The 13,290-nt window shown below is 39.5% G+C and overlaps 1 protein-coding gene across 5 annotated transcripts in view; it reads right to left on the bottom strand.

The window, feature by feature from the left end:
* The window catches only part of LOC121329177 (TBC1 domain family member 1-like), an 87,770-nt gene that overhangs the window by 53,898 nt on the left and 20,582 nt on the right, over positions 1–13,290 (bottom strand). For 4 of the 5 annotated variants that reach the window (XM_041274605.1, XM_041274614.1, XM_041274633.1 and 1 more), the window contains 9 exons: positions 6,925–7,443; positions 6,359–6,448; positions 5,136–5,240; positions 4,574–4,706; positions 4,038–4,129; positions 3,216–3,332; positions 1,946–2,074; positions 1,516–1,608; positions 659–912 (listed from right to left, as the gene is read on the bottom strand). In XM_041274605.1, coding sequence (XP_041130539.1) covers positions 659–912; positions 1,516–1,608; positions 1,946–2,074; positions 3,216–3,332; positions 4,038–4,129; positions 4,574–4,706; positions 5,136–5,240; positions 6,359–6,448; positions 6,925–7,443 — 1,532 coding nt within the window. The remainder of the gene's footprint in view (positions 1–658; positions 913–1,515; positions 1,609–1,945; positions 2,075–3,215; positions 3,333–4,037; positions 4,130–4,573; positions 4,707–5,135; positions 5,241–6,358; positions 6,449–6,924; positions 7,444–13,290) is intronic. The other variant, XM_041274623.1, reaches the window with a different exon arrangement.

Here is a 13,290-nt window from a genome sequence, read left to right as displayed (position 1 = left end):
CTGCAGAACTGCAGTTTGTAAGGGGTTAGGGGTTCAGATCTACACTATCTTGTGTGCAATCTCACCTCCTTTTCAACATGCCCCCACTTTGTTCTCCACCTGAATTTTGCTTTAGAGATTTTAAAAAGTTTGGAGAGGAAGCAGAGGGCGCAATGAGACGAGCTGGAGGCGTGGGAGTGGACAGGGGAGCAGCGGGGCTCTTGTCATCAGAGTCGAGCGTATTCAAGCTACTCCAGAAGCAATGCAGAGAAAAACAGAGGACGTTCTTAAGTAAAGATAGAATCGAAAAATAAAAAAGGTGAAAAAAAATGAAGCACGATTTGTTTCCTTCAGACAACAAATAGACAGTTTAATCCATGTCTGGAAAGACTGAGACAGAAATATATAAAAGACAGCAAACTATCAAGATAAATAGATCTAAAACAAGGTAGGGGAACTTGCCTGAAGATTCAGAATACAAGAGACAAAGACCACAGAATTCCGTTTATTTTTCCGTGTGTGTGTGTGTGTGTGTGTGTGTGTGTGTGTGTGTGTGTGTGTGTGTGTGTGTGTGTGTGTGATAGCGATTCACAGATTTGTTGTTAAACTTGCTAAGCATCGTTTTATAAAAAATGGCACACAAGCTCCTCATACAGCAGTTGCGATTTAAAGCTCTCACCTGCATTCATGTGGTGTGTCCGTGCCCATTGAGTAATGCCTCATGAGCCTGAGCTTGGGGATGCTTGGCGACTCCTCCACTGGCTGCTGGCTGTGAATAGGCAGGTGACTCAGAGTTTTGGACCTCTGTCTGAACTCATGCTGAGGTGACTTATGGGAAGGGTTGTCCAGCCTCTTCAGGTCCCCTGTGGACCTATGTGCCTTCACAGGGCTTGCAGTGAGTGGCTGTGCAAGAGCATCGGTAATGGAAGGCTCCTGAGGGTACAATACCACCAAGAAAACATTGCAAGACTTCCAGCTGCAGTCATTCTCGGTTAAGTCTGAGCTTTATAAATAGTCCTCTTTGCAGCAAATTACACAGCCTACTTTAAACAATGTGGAACAGGTGTTAGTATACAGGTACAGGTGTTAGTATAAGTGCAAGAAAAGGTACTGGACAACCATTTCTCAATGGTAATGAGTGGTAATGTAAATGTCACATACATGGATGTAGATTATTCACAGTGTGTAAGAATAGGTAGAATAGTTTCAAATTACATATTTCTGAACACCATGTACAGAATAACAGCAAAAGCCATAAGTTGTCTATTAATGATCTGCATCTCATTTTTAGATAGCCAAAGACTTTAAAAATGTTCAAGTTACATGAAGAGAACATTTACTTTTGATGGCTTTACTTGATTTGCAACCCACACCACCAAACACACATGTTTGAACCCTCAAGCTACTTTTGGGTTATAGATATTAGAAACATACATAAGCTCCAATTAAATTACCATATGGCTGAACTACTACTACTGGACAAAAATATGCCCAAATGCATTTTACTGACTTGTAAACAGCATTCAATAGACTTACCCTGCTTATACTGTGAAGGGCTGTGTTGGAAGAGGAGTTATCTGTATCCACACTTTCAAAGCTTTCCTTCCGATGCCTAGGTTTGTTACCCGTCTAGGAAGATGATCAGACAGATACCCAAGATTTTATTCACAAAGTCCCTACATTCAGCCTCCTATGGACGTAACTACTGTAAGCTTGTTGTCTACGACCATCCAGCATGTTTTGGTTGTGAAATAAAAGGTGCCAGTTGGATATTGCACATCTGATCTATAATTTTAAACATGCAACCATAAATCCTGAAGTAAAACTACAAGTTGACAAACACTTTGGCTAATGTCTTCATTCTCAGTTTGTATAAAGCCAACATACTGCCCTATTCAAATCTGCACTTGAATCAGAACAACCAATCTCTCAGAAGAATACAAAGAATGCAATATAGTCTTCTTACCCTGGATAAAATACCTTCCAGAGACTCGGCGAGAGATCTTTTGGCTCGAGTTTTCAGCTGTTCCAGTCGTAACCGTCCAGCACTCATCTGCAACTCATTTGGCACATCTTCTGAGCAGTTCTGCGAGGGCTTAAAATGAGCCCTATAATTAGTGTGCACCATGTGCTACTTCATTAAATATTTGTGTAAGACATTAAAGGCACAGAAAGTCCCCATAATTATCTGCAAACAGTGAATTTTATCTGCAATCAAAATAATAGCTCATTAAAAGATTAGAACTAAGGTTTTCAATTTCTGTCCTTACGTTTAGAACCATCTCCCCTCCCATCATTTAGTTCAATTTTTTTGCTTCTAGTTTTCTTAAAGTGACACCATCACATTTTCTTAATGATTAACCATTCGTCAGGGTACAGTGCTGGAAATGAATGCATTATTATAAACAAAACATTCTGCAAGTAAACAGGACCTGGGCTTGGTAGCATATAGCATATGAAAGACATACTTGAATGTTTTTGAATGTTGTACTATAGCAGGTAATAAGCACAATACTGTAACACAGTACTAGGAACTTGTGTATTAGACACAGATGCAGAGTTTCATGAAAATGGCTATTGGATAAACAAATACATATATATGGATAAATCGTTCATTTTAGAAGCGATACACCATTTCTATACCTCCTTCAGCTCTCAACAACGCATTCTGTCAGTAAGCAGGAGCTGTAATTGTGGTATGTGAAATATGTATACTCTTAGCAAGTCAGAAAGGGGTCCAAATGTACCCCCAAAACATACCATGTGCACTCTGAAGAAGGATTGCTCCTGTTTCCCAGAATCAGACAAAATAAAGGTAATCGATTAACCCTTTAATCACATCTAGGACACCCATGCGCCTGAAAAAGGGTTAATTTCTTACCTGTTTAATTTCATGTTCTATTATTCTCAATTACTGCCTATGCTTACCGTAGATCACCCTTTACTGGGCTTACTAGCTGATATTCCATTTTAACCACAGAAAAGCACATTTTCACAAATGACCACTAGGGGTATGCAAGTGTAATTTCTGTCAGATCTCAAACTCAAGGCAATAATGGGAGTAGTAACCAATTTTAACACCTTAGGAACTATACATATAACTGGTGTTCTATTAGTGTCATGCCAAAATGACTGTACAGCCAGCAAAAGGTCCATAAGAAATTGTTTTAGAATGACATGTAACAGTAGTGTCATTATATTGCACAGACATATACTCAAGTTGAGGTCCAGTCTACCTGCTTCACCTCCCTATTGTAACTATGGGAATGGTTCTTCTGTTTCTCCTCATACAGGCTCCTCAAGCTCGAAATAATCAGTTCATTTTCTTCATCTTCACATTTTGGTCTCACTTTCTGAGGAAAAAAAAACATAAAACAAGTTATTTCTTAATACTGCATGCAAACTATACTTCACCACATACTGTAGGTATATGAACAATACTGTATATTGAATGCACTGTACATTAGAGAGCATGGTTGCATGCAAGCACTTCTTTGCTGTGAAATATAATTATAAAATGATTCCACTTTGTCCAGTGATAAAAATGTATGCTTTCTAAAAACAGAAAATACAGCAGACAGAGCTCAAAATCTAAATAAAAGCACCAACAGACAAACAACAAAAACATTTTTTTTAAAACCCATTTTAAAATCCATGCAGTTTGAACAATACAAGAATTCAGTTGTTTTCAATAACAACCACTAGATGGAGTGCTTGACTACCTTGTGTGAGCCTCCTTTGACAACTATTAGCACCTGGGGAGCAGAATTTTGAGATACAACATTCAAAAGACCCCAAAACACTGCTATTCATTTACAGGCTCAGAATGCATCCAAATACTCTATAAAACTCAGAGAAGGTATCTTTTCAGTTCACTTTGCATCAGATATTTACGGGTGCAGACAACTACAACAAATGTGTCGCCAGTAACTGGCACCATGTTTCTAAAATGCCTAGATGCTCAATACAGTAAATCCTCTACTAAATGCCTTGGTATTTATTTTTAATTACATAAATAGATAAATTACAAAAATAAACAATTTGAAATAAAAACCTACCAGGACCTCCTCAAATATTGCTGTCGTTTCTTTGTTATTTAGAGTTGATAGATGCTTCTGAAGTTCAATCTTAGCTTTTGATGGATGCAGACCTAAAGAAACATACACAACACAGTCCACTAATTTCTGTAACCCCAATACATTGAGTTTTAGAAACTAAATACGATATTATAATATAATATAATAATTATAATACTGCAATATTTGTATAGGCTTACTTCAGCCTTTTGGATTGCACATAAATATCTTTTACACACCAATAGCCAGAACCCTTATCCCTGAATTATTAAAATGCTCTTTTCTAAAGATGACTGGCCCGAACGGTGTTTTTCTGTTTGTTTTTTTAATTAGGAAAAAACATGCATGGTTAAATACTCAATTGTCAAGCCACACATACTGGCTTCTGGAATCACTAGACACTGTTTAGTTTTCATTTTAGCAAAAAGGCTTCCATGGCATAAGCTAATCATCGACTATTACCCACTTCAATCAAACAATTCCAATTGTCTTTTAAAATGCTGCACTGGTTGCGGTACCTTCAATTCTTTCACAGAGCTTGTGTAGATGCTGCATTGGGCAGCTCTCACATTGCAGCGCCTGTGTTTTTGAATTGTGATGCACAGCAGCGACACTGAAAGCCTGCTTAAGGGTCATCATGATTTCATCAACCTGAAATAACACAATATAAAATGAACCAGAGTTGGGGGAAAAAACATCTTCCTCATATTGATCACAACATAAACCAACACACAACAAACAAATTCAAAAGGTATTTGTGTAGCCTCACATTATTTATAAGCAAGGCAAATACAAACACAAACTACGTGTAACCTTTGTGGGCTAAAGTATACTGTACAAACAAGAAAGACATCATGCACTGTATAAAGGGTTTTGGGGGAGTTTTGGTTGAATTCTCATTCAATCTGACCATTTTTTCATGGCTAAATTCAGCTTATGACTATCAACGTAACATAATGGTCTATCAGATTCAGTTATCAATCACATCATTACCATTTTGTTTCTGTGCCTTACTTTGTAATAAAATTACTTTAAACCACTTGTTTCAATAATGTCTTTGTGCACAATGCAAGCTCTTACCAGTGCTTCGTTTGTACACTGAAACACATAACAGACAAAATGGCAGTTTCCATTCTCTGAAGACTCTCTGCAGATAAAGCCAAAGTGATCCACATGACGGATTCCCTGAGGAGAAGAAAACAGTTACTCCCACTGAAAAAGAGCTAATAAAATCCTTTGAGCTTTGAAAAAAACATCAATTCAGATGGAGAATTGTAATGCCTTCGGAATCATTGCTTAAATGCTGACCAGTCTAGTACGCACGCTCACTGCTGACCAGTCCAGTACGCACGCTCAATGCTGACCAGTCCAGTACGCACGCTCACTGCTGACCAGTCCAGTACGCACGCTCACTGCTGACCAGTCCAGTACGCACGCTCACTGCTGACCAGTCCAGTACGCACGCTCAATGCTGACCAGTCCAGTACGCACGCTCAATGCTGGCCAGTCCAGTACGCACGCTCATTGCTGGCCAGTCCAGTACGCACGCTCAATGCTGGCCAGTCCAGTACGCACGCTCATTGCTGACCAGTCCAGTACGCACGCTCATTGCTGGCCAGTCCAGTACGCACGCTCATTGCTGGCCAGTCCAGTACGCACGCTCATTGCTGACCAGTCCAGTACGCACGCTCATTGCTGACCAGTCCAGTACGCACGCTCAATGCTGACCAGTCCAGTACGCACGCTCAATGCTGACCAGTCCAGTACGCACGCTCAATGCTGACCAGTCCAGTACGCACGCTCATTGCTGACCAGTCCAGTACGCACGCTCATTGCTGACCAGTCCAGTACGCACGCTCATTGCTGACCAGTCCAGTACGCACGCTCAATGCTGACCAGTCCAGTACGCACGCTCAATGCTGACCAGTCCAGTACGCACGCTCATTGCTGACCAGTCCAGTACGCACGCTCAATGCTGACCAGTCCAGTACGCACGCTCATTGCTGACCTGTGCGTGTTTATCAATATAAACAATTCAAACCACCTCTTAACTAACTAAACTAAAAAAAAACTACAAACAACTAATGCCACTGTGTTACATAACTATCTTATTCTGTGCAAGATATACTTCAAGAACACAAACCTCTTAATTCCAAAAGACAGTTTGAAAGATTATTAAAACCACGATCCGATTTACCAGCATACACCAAACACACTGCTATGATGATTCAGGTCACAGCACTCTGCATAGCCACAGACTAACAGCAGAACTCAAACGCATATTCAAATTGTGATTTACTAACCTGAGAACAGAAGGAGATTTCTCGAAAGCTTTTCTCAATGGCAACTTTCTTTGTGTCTGGACTAATGAGGTACATCTGAGACTGCCCGATCTGCAATGAACAAGAACATTGCGTTTCAAATAAAAAACTCAGTAATAATAGTCATTTATTTCAGTCAATTTCAGCAATGATGATTAAGGTACTTCCTTTAATGTGGCTACATTTACATACACTTTTCAGACACCAAATAATTTTCTTGCTTAGGTACACAATGTGTGTCTTAGCGTTACAGGTGAGAATAACAAAGCGCAAGACATTTCCTGACTGGGAGCTGGTATGCATGGTGTGCTCCTCCAGAAGTGTCTCAGGCTGCCTGGCAGCGGGTTCTCTATGTGCCTTTTTATACAGCCGATTTTTTTGTTTGTTTTTTTTTGTTCTTGCTGCTATGAGAACAAGCCTGGGTAGATCTCCCAAAGCAGTAAACAAAACAGAGGCAAAAAAAAAAAAAATATATAGTATTATACTTTCAGCTATTGCCATGGTAGCAAAGGGAAAATAGAATTGAAATTTTATATCTCTTATTTTACCGTAAACAACATCGTCCTGTTTGCTTGGATATCTGTTGGTTGGACTCCACAAGGCTCACTGATGTTACGCCTCCGTATCTCTGGAGAAACTCCATTTTCATCAATAGTAGCGATAGATGCGAGACTTGAGTCTCTTTTCAGAAACACAGTCTTTTGGCAACTGGGATTGGCAGTGCTAAAGTTCCCTAACTTGCTGCAGTCTATCCCATTGGCTGCAGCTTGGAAGAATAATGCATGCTTGCCAGTTGCTGCCGAAGAGCGTTGTGGCTGATCCAAGGAAACGTCTTGGTCAGAAGTAGTCTCTCCATCCTTTTTCTTTGCGCTGATGTGATTGAACTTCTCTATACATTCATCAATCAGTGCTGGGGGGGCTTTTTTATGTGCTACAATCACTCGTCCACAGAACAAAACCTCAAACTTTTTGGAGAAGGCGTCATCTGGGTCGTGATATCGAGAATGGGCCTCTTCCTGACGGGCTGTCTTTCCTGCTTGCCGGATAGTGCTGATGATTTCAGGGACCTGAAAGTAAAGTAAGAAAAGAATCCTCAGTCAAGACTAGGGATGAAAAGCCCCTTAAACCAACATAACTTTTCCTTGGGCTCCATTAGCCTGAGCAGCAAGAATCCTTCCACTGATACTATTTTAAATTATGAGCAGCAGCACATGCCCAACCACCAGGCAGTCTACTCAATAACTCCATTAAAACAAACAGTATGCATTTCTTCCTGATTTAGTGCAACAACTACCAAGTGAAAACCATTGGTTTAGTGTTCAATGTTTAGGATTTCACTGTAAAACCATTGTCAGGAGGAATAGACATTACCATTCATTACAATTTCAGGATTTTGCAGTAGCCCCATTATATGATGCACACAAGGGAGATCGGGTGTCAAAACTACTGTGCGGGGACCAAAAAGCTCCAGCGAAACAAGGAATATTAAAAAGGAGTTGTGTAGAACAGCCACTCAGCCATATTACTGTTCTAAAAAAACCAACTAGGGAGGAGCGACTGTTATACCAGATATTGGGCATTAAACAACAAACCCAGGGAGGATGGTGTATTTTCAGATTACAATCAGGAATGGGTTAAAGCCATGTTCCTCACTGATCGCTCTCTAGATATCTTGTTTAACTGTTCAAACAGGGAAGAGAACAATACATTCCACTTTTTATTTAAGCACTGTAGTTCATGTAAGATGAAACGCTAATTAATTTAAATCCTCATCCATGTGGGCTTCTCATGATGGTTTACAAACAATACAAATATCATAGCCAAACAAACTGTTCCATGTCTCTCAGTAGACTACAGCTTACCTCTGGTGTGCCAAACATTATTTCAAAGACTGGAACATCTGAAACTTCTATCTAGTCAAAGCTTTGTGGTTGAGCCCCGTTTGACTGAATATAAAACTCACTGCACTACTGCCAGTGCAAAAACCTATATTTCTAAAATTCTTAAGAGCATATAGAATATAAATATAAAAAAATAAACAAAATACTGTTGCATTAATAAAACATTTTTTTATGCAAGTTACAACTGACCAACACCTCAACAGACACACACAAAGTAAGATAGCATCCTTTTGGGTCCAAAAATCTAATAAAATGCAATTAAACATGCCAGGCTCAGCATTATGATGTTTATGAACCAATATCATTCATGGCCATATCATCCTGCTAAATAAAGTTCTTGCAAAAATATTTACACAAGCAAGTATTGGACTGGGACCAGCTCTTCTATTAGACTCAACAGATTTAACTCTGTTCCTGAAATCCGTTAATGTTCTTTAAAATGTACAACAGAAGTTTGGCAAGATTGCAAACTGGGTGCATTCAGGTCCCTGACATCAGTCAAACTCAGAAAGTTAGCTGCGGAAACAAATCTTTTCATTCGTGGCAGACAGAAGAAAGTAAAAGCAAACCCTCGCCCTTCTTGGTTTACTCTTGAAGGTTTTATTTCACACACACACCACCTACAAACAAGTGTGCATTCATGTTCACTTCTTGAATTAATCTTTGTCCTTGGGAGAAGCATACAGCCGTCAGCCCAGACCTTGTGTGGATTATTGCGTTATTGCAAGCGTTTCCAAGAAAGGTTTCAGACTAGATAAAGAAATTCATAATGTGTCTTACTTTTGTGATAAGTCTACCCTTTCAGTAAACAGTACCTTTATCACAAGATAGCCACACACTGTATTCTAGAGGACATGCTGAACCTGGTGGCATGTAAGACACTTCTCTAAAGAGGTGATGCTCTCAACACAGTTACCAAGAAACATGACATTATTGTTGGACCTGTTGCTATACGCTAATTTTATGAATGATTCCAAGTGTCTGTACAACCCCAAAAAGTCGATAAACTTGTAGCCGCTAACTTCTGCTGCATTTCTCTGCAGTTCCTGATTAAACTAACTTCTCTGTAATCAGCTAGAGGATGCTACCGCTTTCTCTGGCTAGCTAACTGCATATCAGAAAACAATTCAGTGCCACCATCTTCCAGCTCCAGACAGCAGACACCAGCTGGACTGTCACGGCCCCAGCTGTGAATTCAATTTGTGCAAATGTCAGCTATTTCGACATGCTGTAATGAAAGCTCAGTTCATATATATTGGACAGCACATACTAATGTAGTGAATACGAACAATACATGATCATTTAATCTGGCTGCTAACTGCACAAAATATGTTACTGTGTGTCCCATTGCTAAACTGACAATAGTTACTTGGGTGGTACAACACGATGCATCAGATATAAAAAAAGATTACAGTACACTATGCATAGGGTTGCAACATTCCTAGGAAATCTGAGAGCAGTAAATTTCCACTGACAATTTGGGGAATGTTGTGGGAATACTGGGCATTTTTGGAAACATTAGGGAACTTTGGGAATTTTCATTTTTAATATTGAACAGGTAAGTGATTTTGGCTCAGGATGCCCAGGGTAACTCAATTGTTTCAGAAGGTGCACTGTTCTCTGTGACCTAAAATTGGTAAAATTATGTTGATAACTAATGAAAATATATTTAAGTTTATAATAAGGAATCAAAGTTACTTATACGTACATCCATGAATCGAAAAAGGTGCAGGGTACGAAGTAGACCAAGCAATAATGAAGATATAGAATACCTGCACACTACATAAGCTCCAAAATAAATAGTTTAATTTTTCAAAACAGCATGCCAACAGATCAAATCAATGTTCCTGACCTGCTGGCATGATGTTTTGAAAAATAAAACTATTTATTTATTTTGGAGCTTATTTAGTGTCTTCCTGGAAAGTTTCTAAAATTCTCAGAAACTTTCCATCCCTTTGCAACCCTAACTATGCACCAACAAGAACTGTATCACCGGTCCTATTTCTTGCTGGAGGGCGATTAGAATTAGACTTGTTACAGCCTGTTTTAATACAGCAACACCAAACTCTCAAGATAGCATTACCTTCAAGTAGGAGGATTTGTGTGCGGTGCCATATTGTTGTTAAATTCAGTGCTTCACTCTCAGATTTGTTCAGAAATGTACTCTATCCAAAAACCCAGTTTCTCAGATTGTTTTCAGGTCTATGATAATCCCACATTCAATCTCACAACAGCACAATTTACTCAATAAATTGGCACTGTGTCTTTACAGGATGTATCTATTGAGTCACCCCTCCGCCCCAAACGCATTACAACTAGTTCAGTACTGTACAGATATGGCCAAAGGTTTTGAAATGTTAGATTTTGAAATGTCACATTTTTCAAATTTTGTCATTTTCTTGTGAAGTATGTGGAAAACTACACAGAGGTATGCAATTCAATACAATAGGACAAATAAAACAGGGGCAAGCTGTATCAATAATAACATAGAAGGCTTGTTAGGCAAGTTCAGATATTCTATTTCATATTAACATTTTTATAACATTATGTCTTCTGTGTTAACTGTACCATTATTGTATGCACTGTATTTGTTTATATGTGACTACAACTCCAGAAAGAAAATGGTATAGGGCCATTCCATTGACAGCAACATTGATATATCTAACCAATGGCAAATCCATTTGTTATGGCGATGATTCTTTGTAACAAAGTAAAAACGTCTCACCCTATACATGGCTTTATATCCGTGTACCTATAAATGCGTCCCCTGCATTGACAGTTAGACCTGAAGAAGATCTAACTTAACCAGAGCACGTGCAGGTCCAGTATCCTAAAAGCTTGTTGCTACAGTGGCTTGCGAAAGTATTGACCCCCCCTTGGCATTTTTCCTATTTTGTTGCCTTACAACCTGGAATTAAAATGGATTTTTATTTGGATTTCATGTAATGGACATACACAAAATAGTCCAAATTGGTGAAGTGAAATGAAAAAAATAACTTGTTTAAAAAAATTCTAAAAAATAAATAATGGAAAAGTGGTGCGTGCATATGAATTCACCCCCTTTGCTATTAAGCCTCTAAATAAGATCTGCTGCAACCAATTACCTTCAGAAGTCACATAATTAGTTAAATAAAGTCCACCTGTGTGCAATCTAAGTGTCACATGATCTGTCACATGATCTCAGTATATAGACACCTGTTCTGAAAGGCCCCAGAGTCTGCAACACCACTAAGCAAGGGGCACCACCAAGCAAGCGGCACCATGAAGACCAAGGAGCTCTCCAAACAGGTCAGGGTTGGGTTATAAAAAAATATCCGAAACTTTGAACATCCCACGGAGCACCATTAAAGCCATTATTAAAAAATGGAAAGAATATGGCACCACAACAAACCTGGTAAGAGAGGGCCGCCTACCAAAACTCAAGGACCAGGCAAGAAGGGCATTAATCAGAGAGGCAACAAAGAGACCAAAGATAACCCTGAAGGAGCTGCAAAGCTCCACAGCGGAGATTGGAGTATCTGTCCATAGGACCACTTTAAGCCGTACACTCCACAGAGCTGGGCTTTACGGAAGAGTGGCCAGAAAAAAGCCATTGCTTAAAGAAAAAAAATAAGCAAACACGTTTGGTGTTCGCCAAAAGGCATGTGGGAGACTCCCCAAACATATGGAAGAAGGTACTCTGGTCAGATGAGACTAAAATTGAGCTTTTTGGCCATCAAGGAAAACGCTATGTCTGGCGCAAACCCAACACCTCTCATCACCCCGAGAACACCATCCCCACAGTGAAGCATGGTGGTGGCAGCATCATGCTGTGGGGATGTTTTTCATCGGCAGGGACTGGGAAACTGTTCAGAATTGAAGGAATGATGGATGGCGCTAAATACAGGGAAATTCTTGAGGGAAACCTGTTTCAGTCTTCCAGAGATTTGAGACTGGGACGGAGGTTCACCTTCCAGCAGGACAATGCCCCTAAGCATACTGCTAAAGCAACACTCGAGTGGTTTAAGGGGAAACATTTAAATGTCTTGGAATGGCCTAGTCAAAGCCCAGACCTCAATCCAATTGAGAATCTGTGGCATGACTTAAAGATTGCTGTACACCAGCAGAACCCATCCAACTTGAAGGAGCTGGAGCAGTTTTGCCTTGAAGAATGGGCAAAAATCCCAGTGGCTAGATGTGCCAAGCTTATAGATACATACCCCAAGAGACTTGCAGCTGTAATTGCTGCAAAAGGTGGCTCTACAAAGTATTGACTTTGGGGGGGGGGGGGGTGAATACTTATGCACGCTCAAGTTTTCTGTTTTTTTGTCTTATTTCTTGTTTGTTTCACAATAAAAAATATTTTGCATCTTCAAAGTGGTAGGCATGTTGTGTAAATCAAATGATACAAACCCCCAAAAAATCAATTTTAATTCCAGGTTGTAAGGCAACAAAATAGGAAAAATGCCAAGGGGGGTCAATACTTTTGCAAGCCACTGTATAACAAGACATCCATAATGTAAGCAATGACAGGTCTTTTTCGCTTTTCTTGAGCACACATTTCAGCCTCACCAAAAAACATTACTAGTCTGCAAAAGACTTTCTATATACTCAACTGCTGCATCATCGCAATCTTTGAAAAAGTATGGCATTTTTAAAAATATCTCTTACAAGTAAACCAAGTTAGTTGATGCCAACTGTTCTTTTCTCTTTTCTCGTAGACAGTGCGGGGAACAGCTGTTGGGTTTGTGATAAAATACATAGCGAAAAGACTGAATGATCAACAGTGAAGCAAAGTGTTCTTCCAGGACAAGGAGAGAGATAATGAGCTGATCTTTCATGTATCTTTGAAGACAAATCACAGTACAATTAACCTAATCCACAGCATTTTAAAATCGACTTTCTTTAATTAAAACAGTGCTCTAAGATCTATAGCCTGCAGTCCAAATCCATTATATGCAGCCTCTGACAGAAGTCATCTGTACTATTGGTACAAAATTAAATGACCTCCAATGCTGTTAAACTGCAATGTCA

Source organism: Polyodon spathula, chromosome 2 (genome assembly GCF_017654505.1).
Source record: "Polyodon spathula isolate WHYD16114869_AA chromosome 2, ASM1765450v1, whole genome shotgun sequence".
NCBI lineage: Eukaryota > Metazoa > Chordata > Actinopteri > Acipenseriformes > Polyodontidae > Polyodon > Polyodon spathula.
The sequence above is the reverse complement of the archived record's forward strand: the minus strand, read 5'-3'. Positions and strand labels throughout refer to the sequence as shown.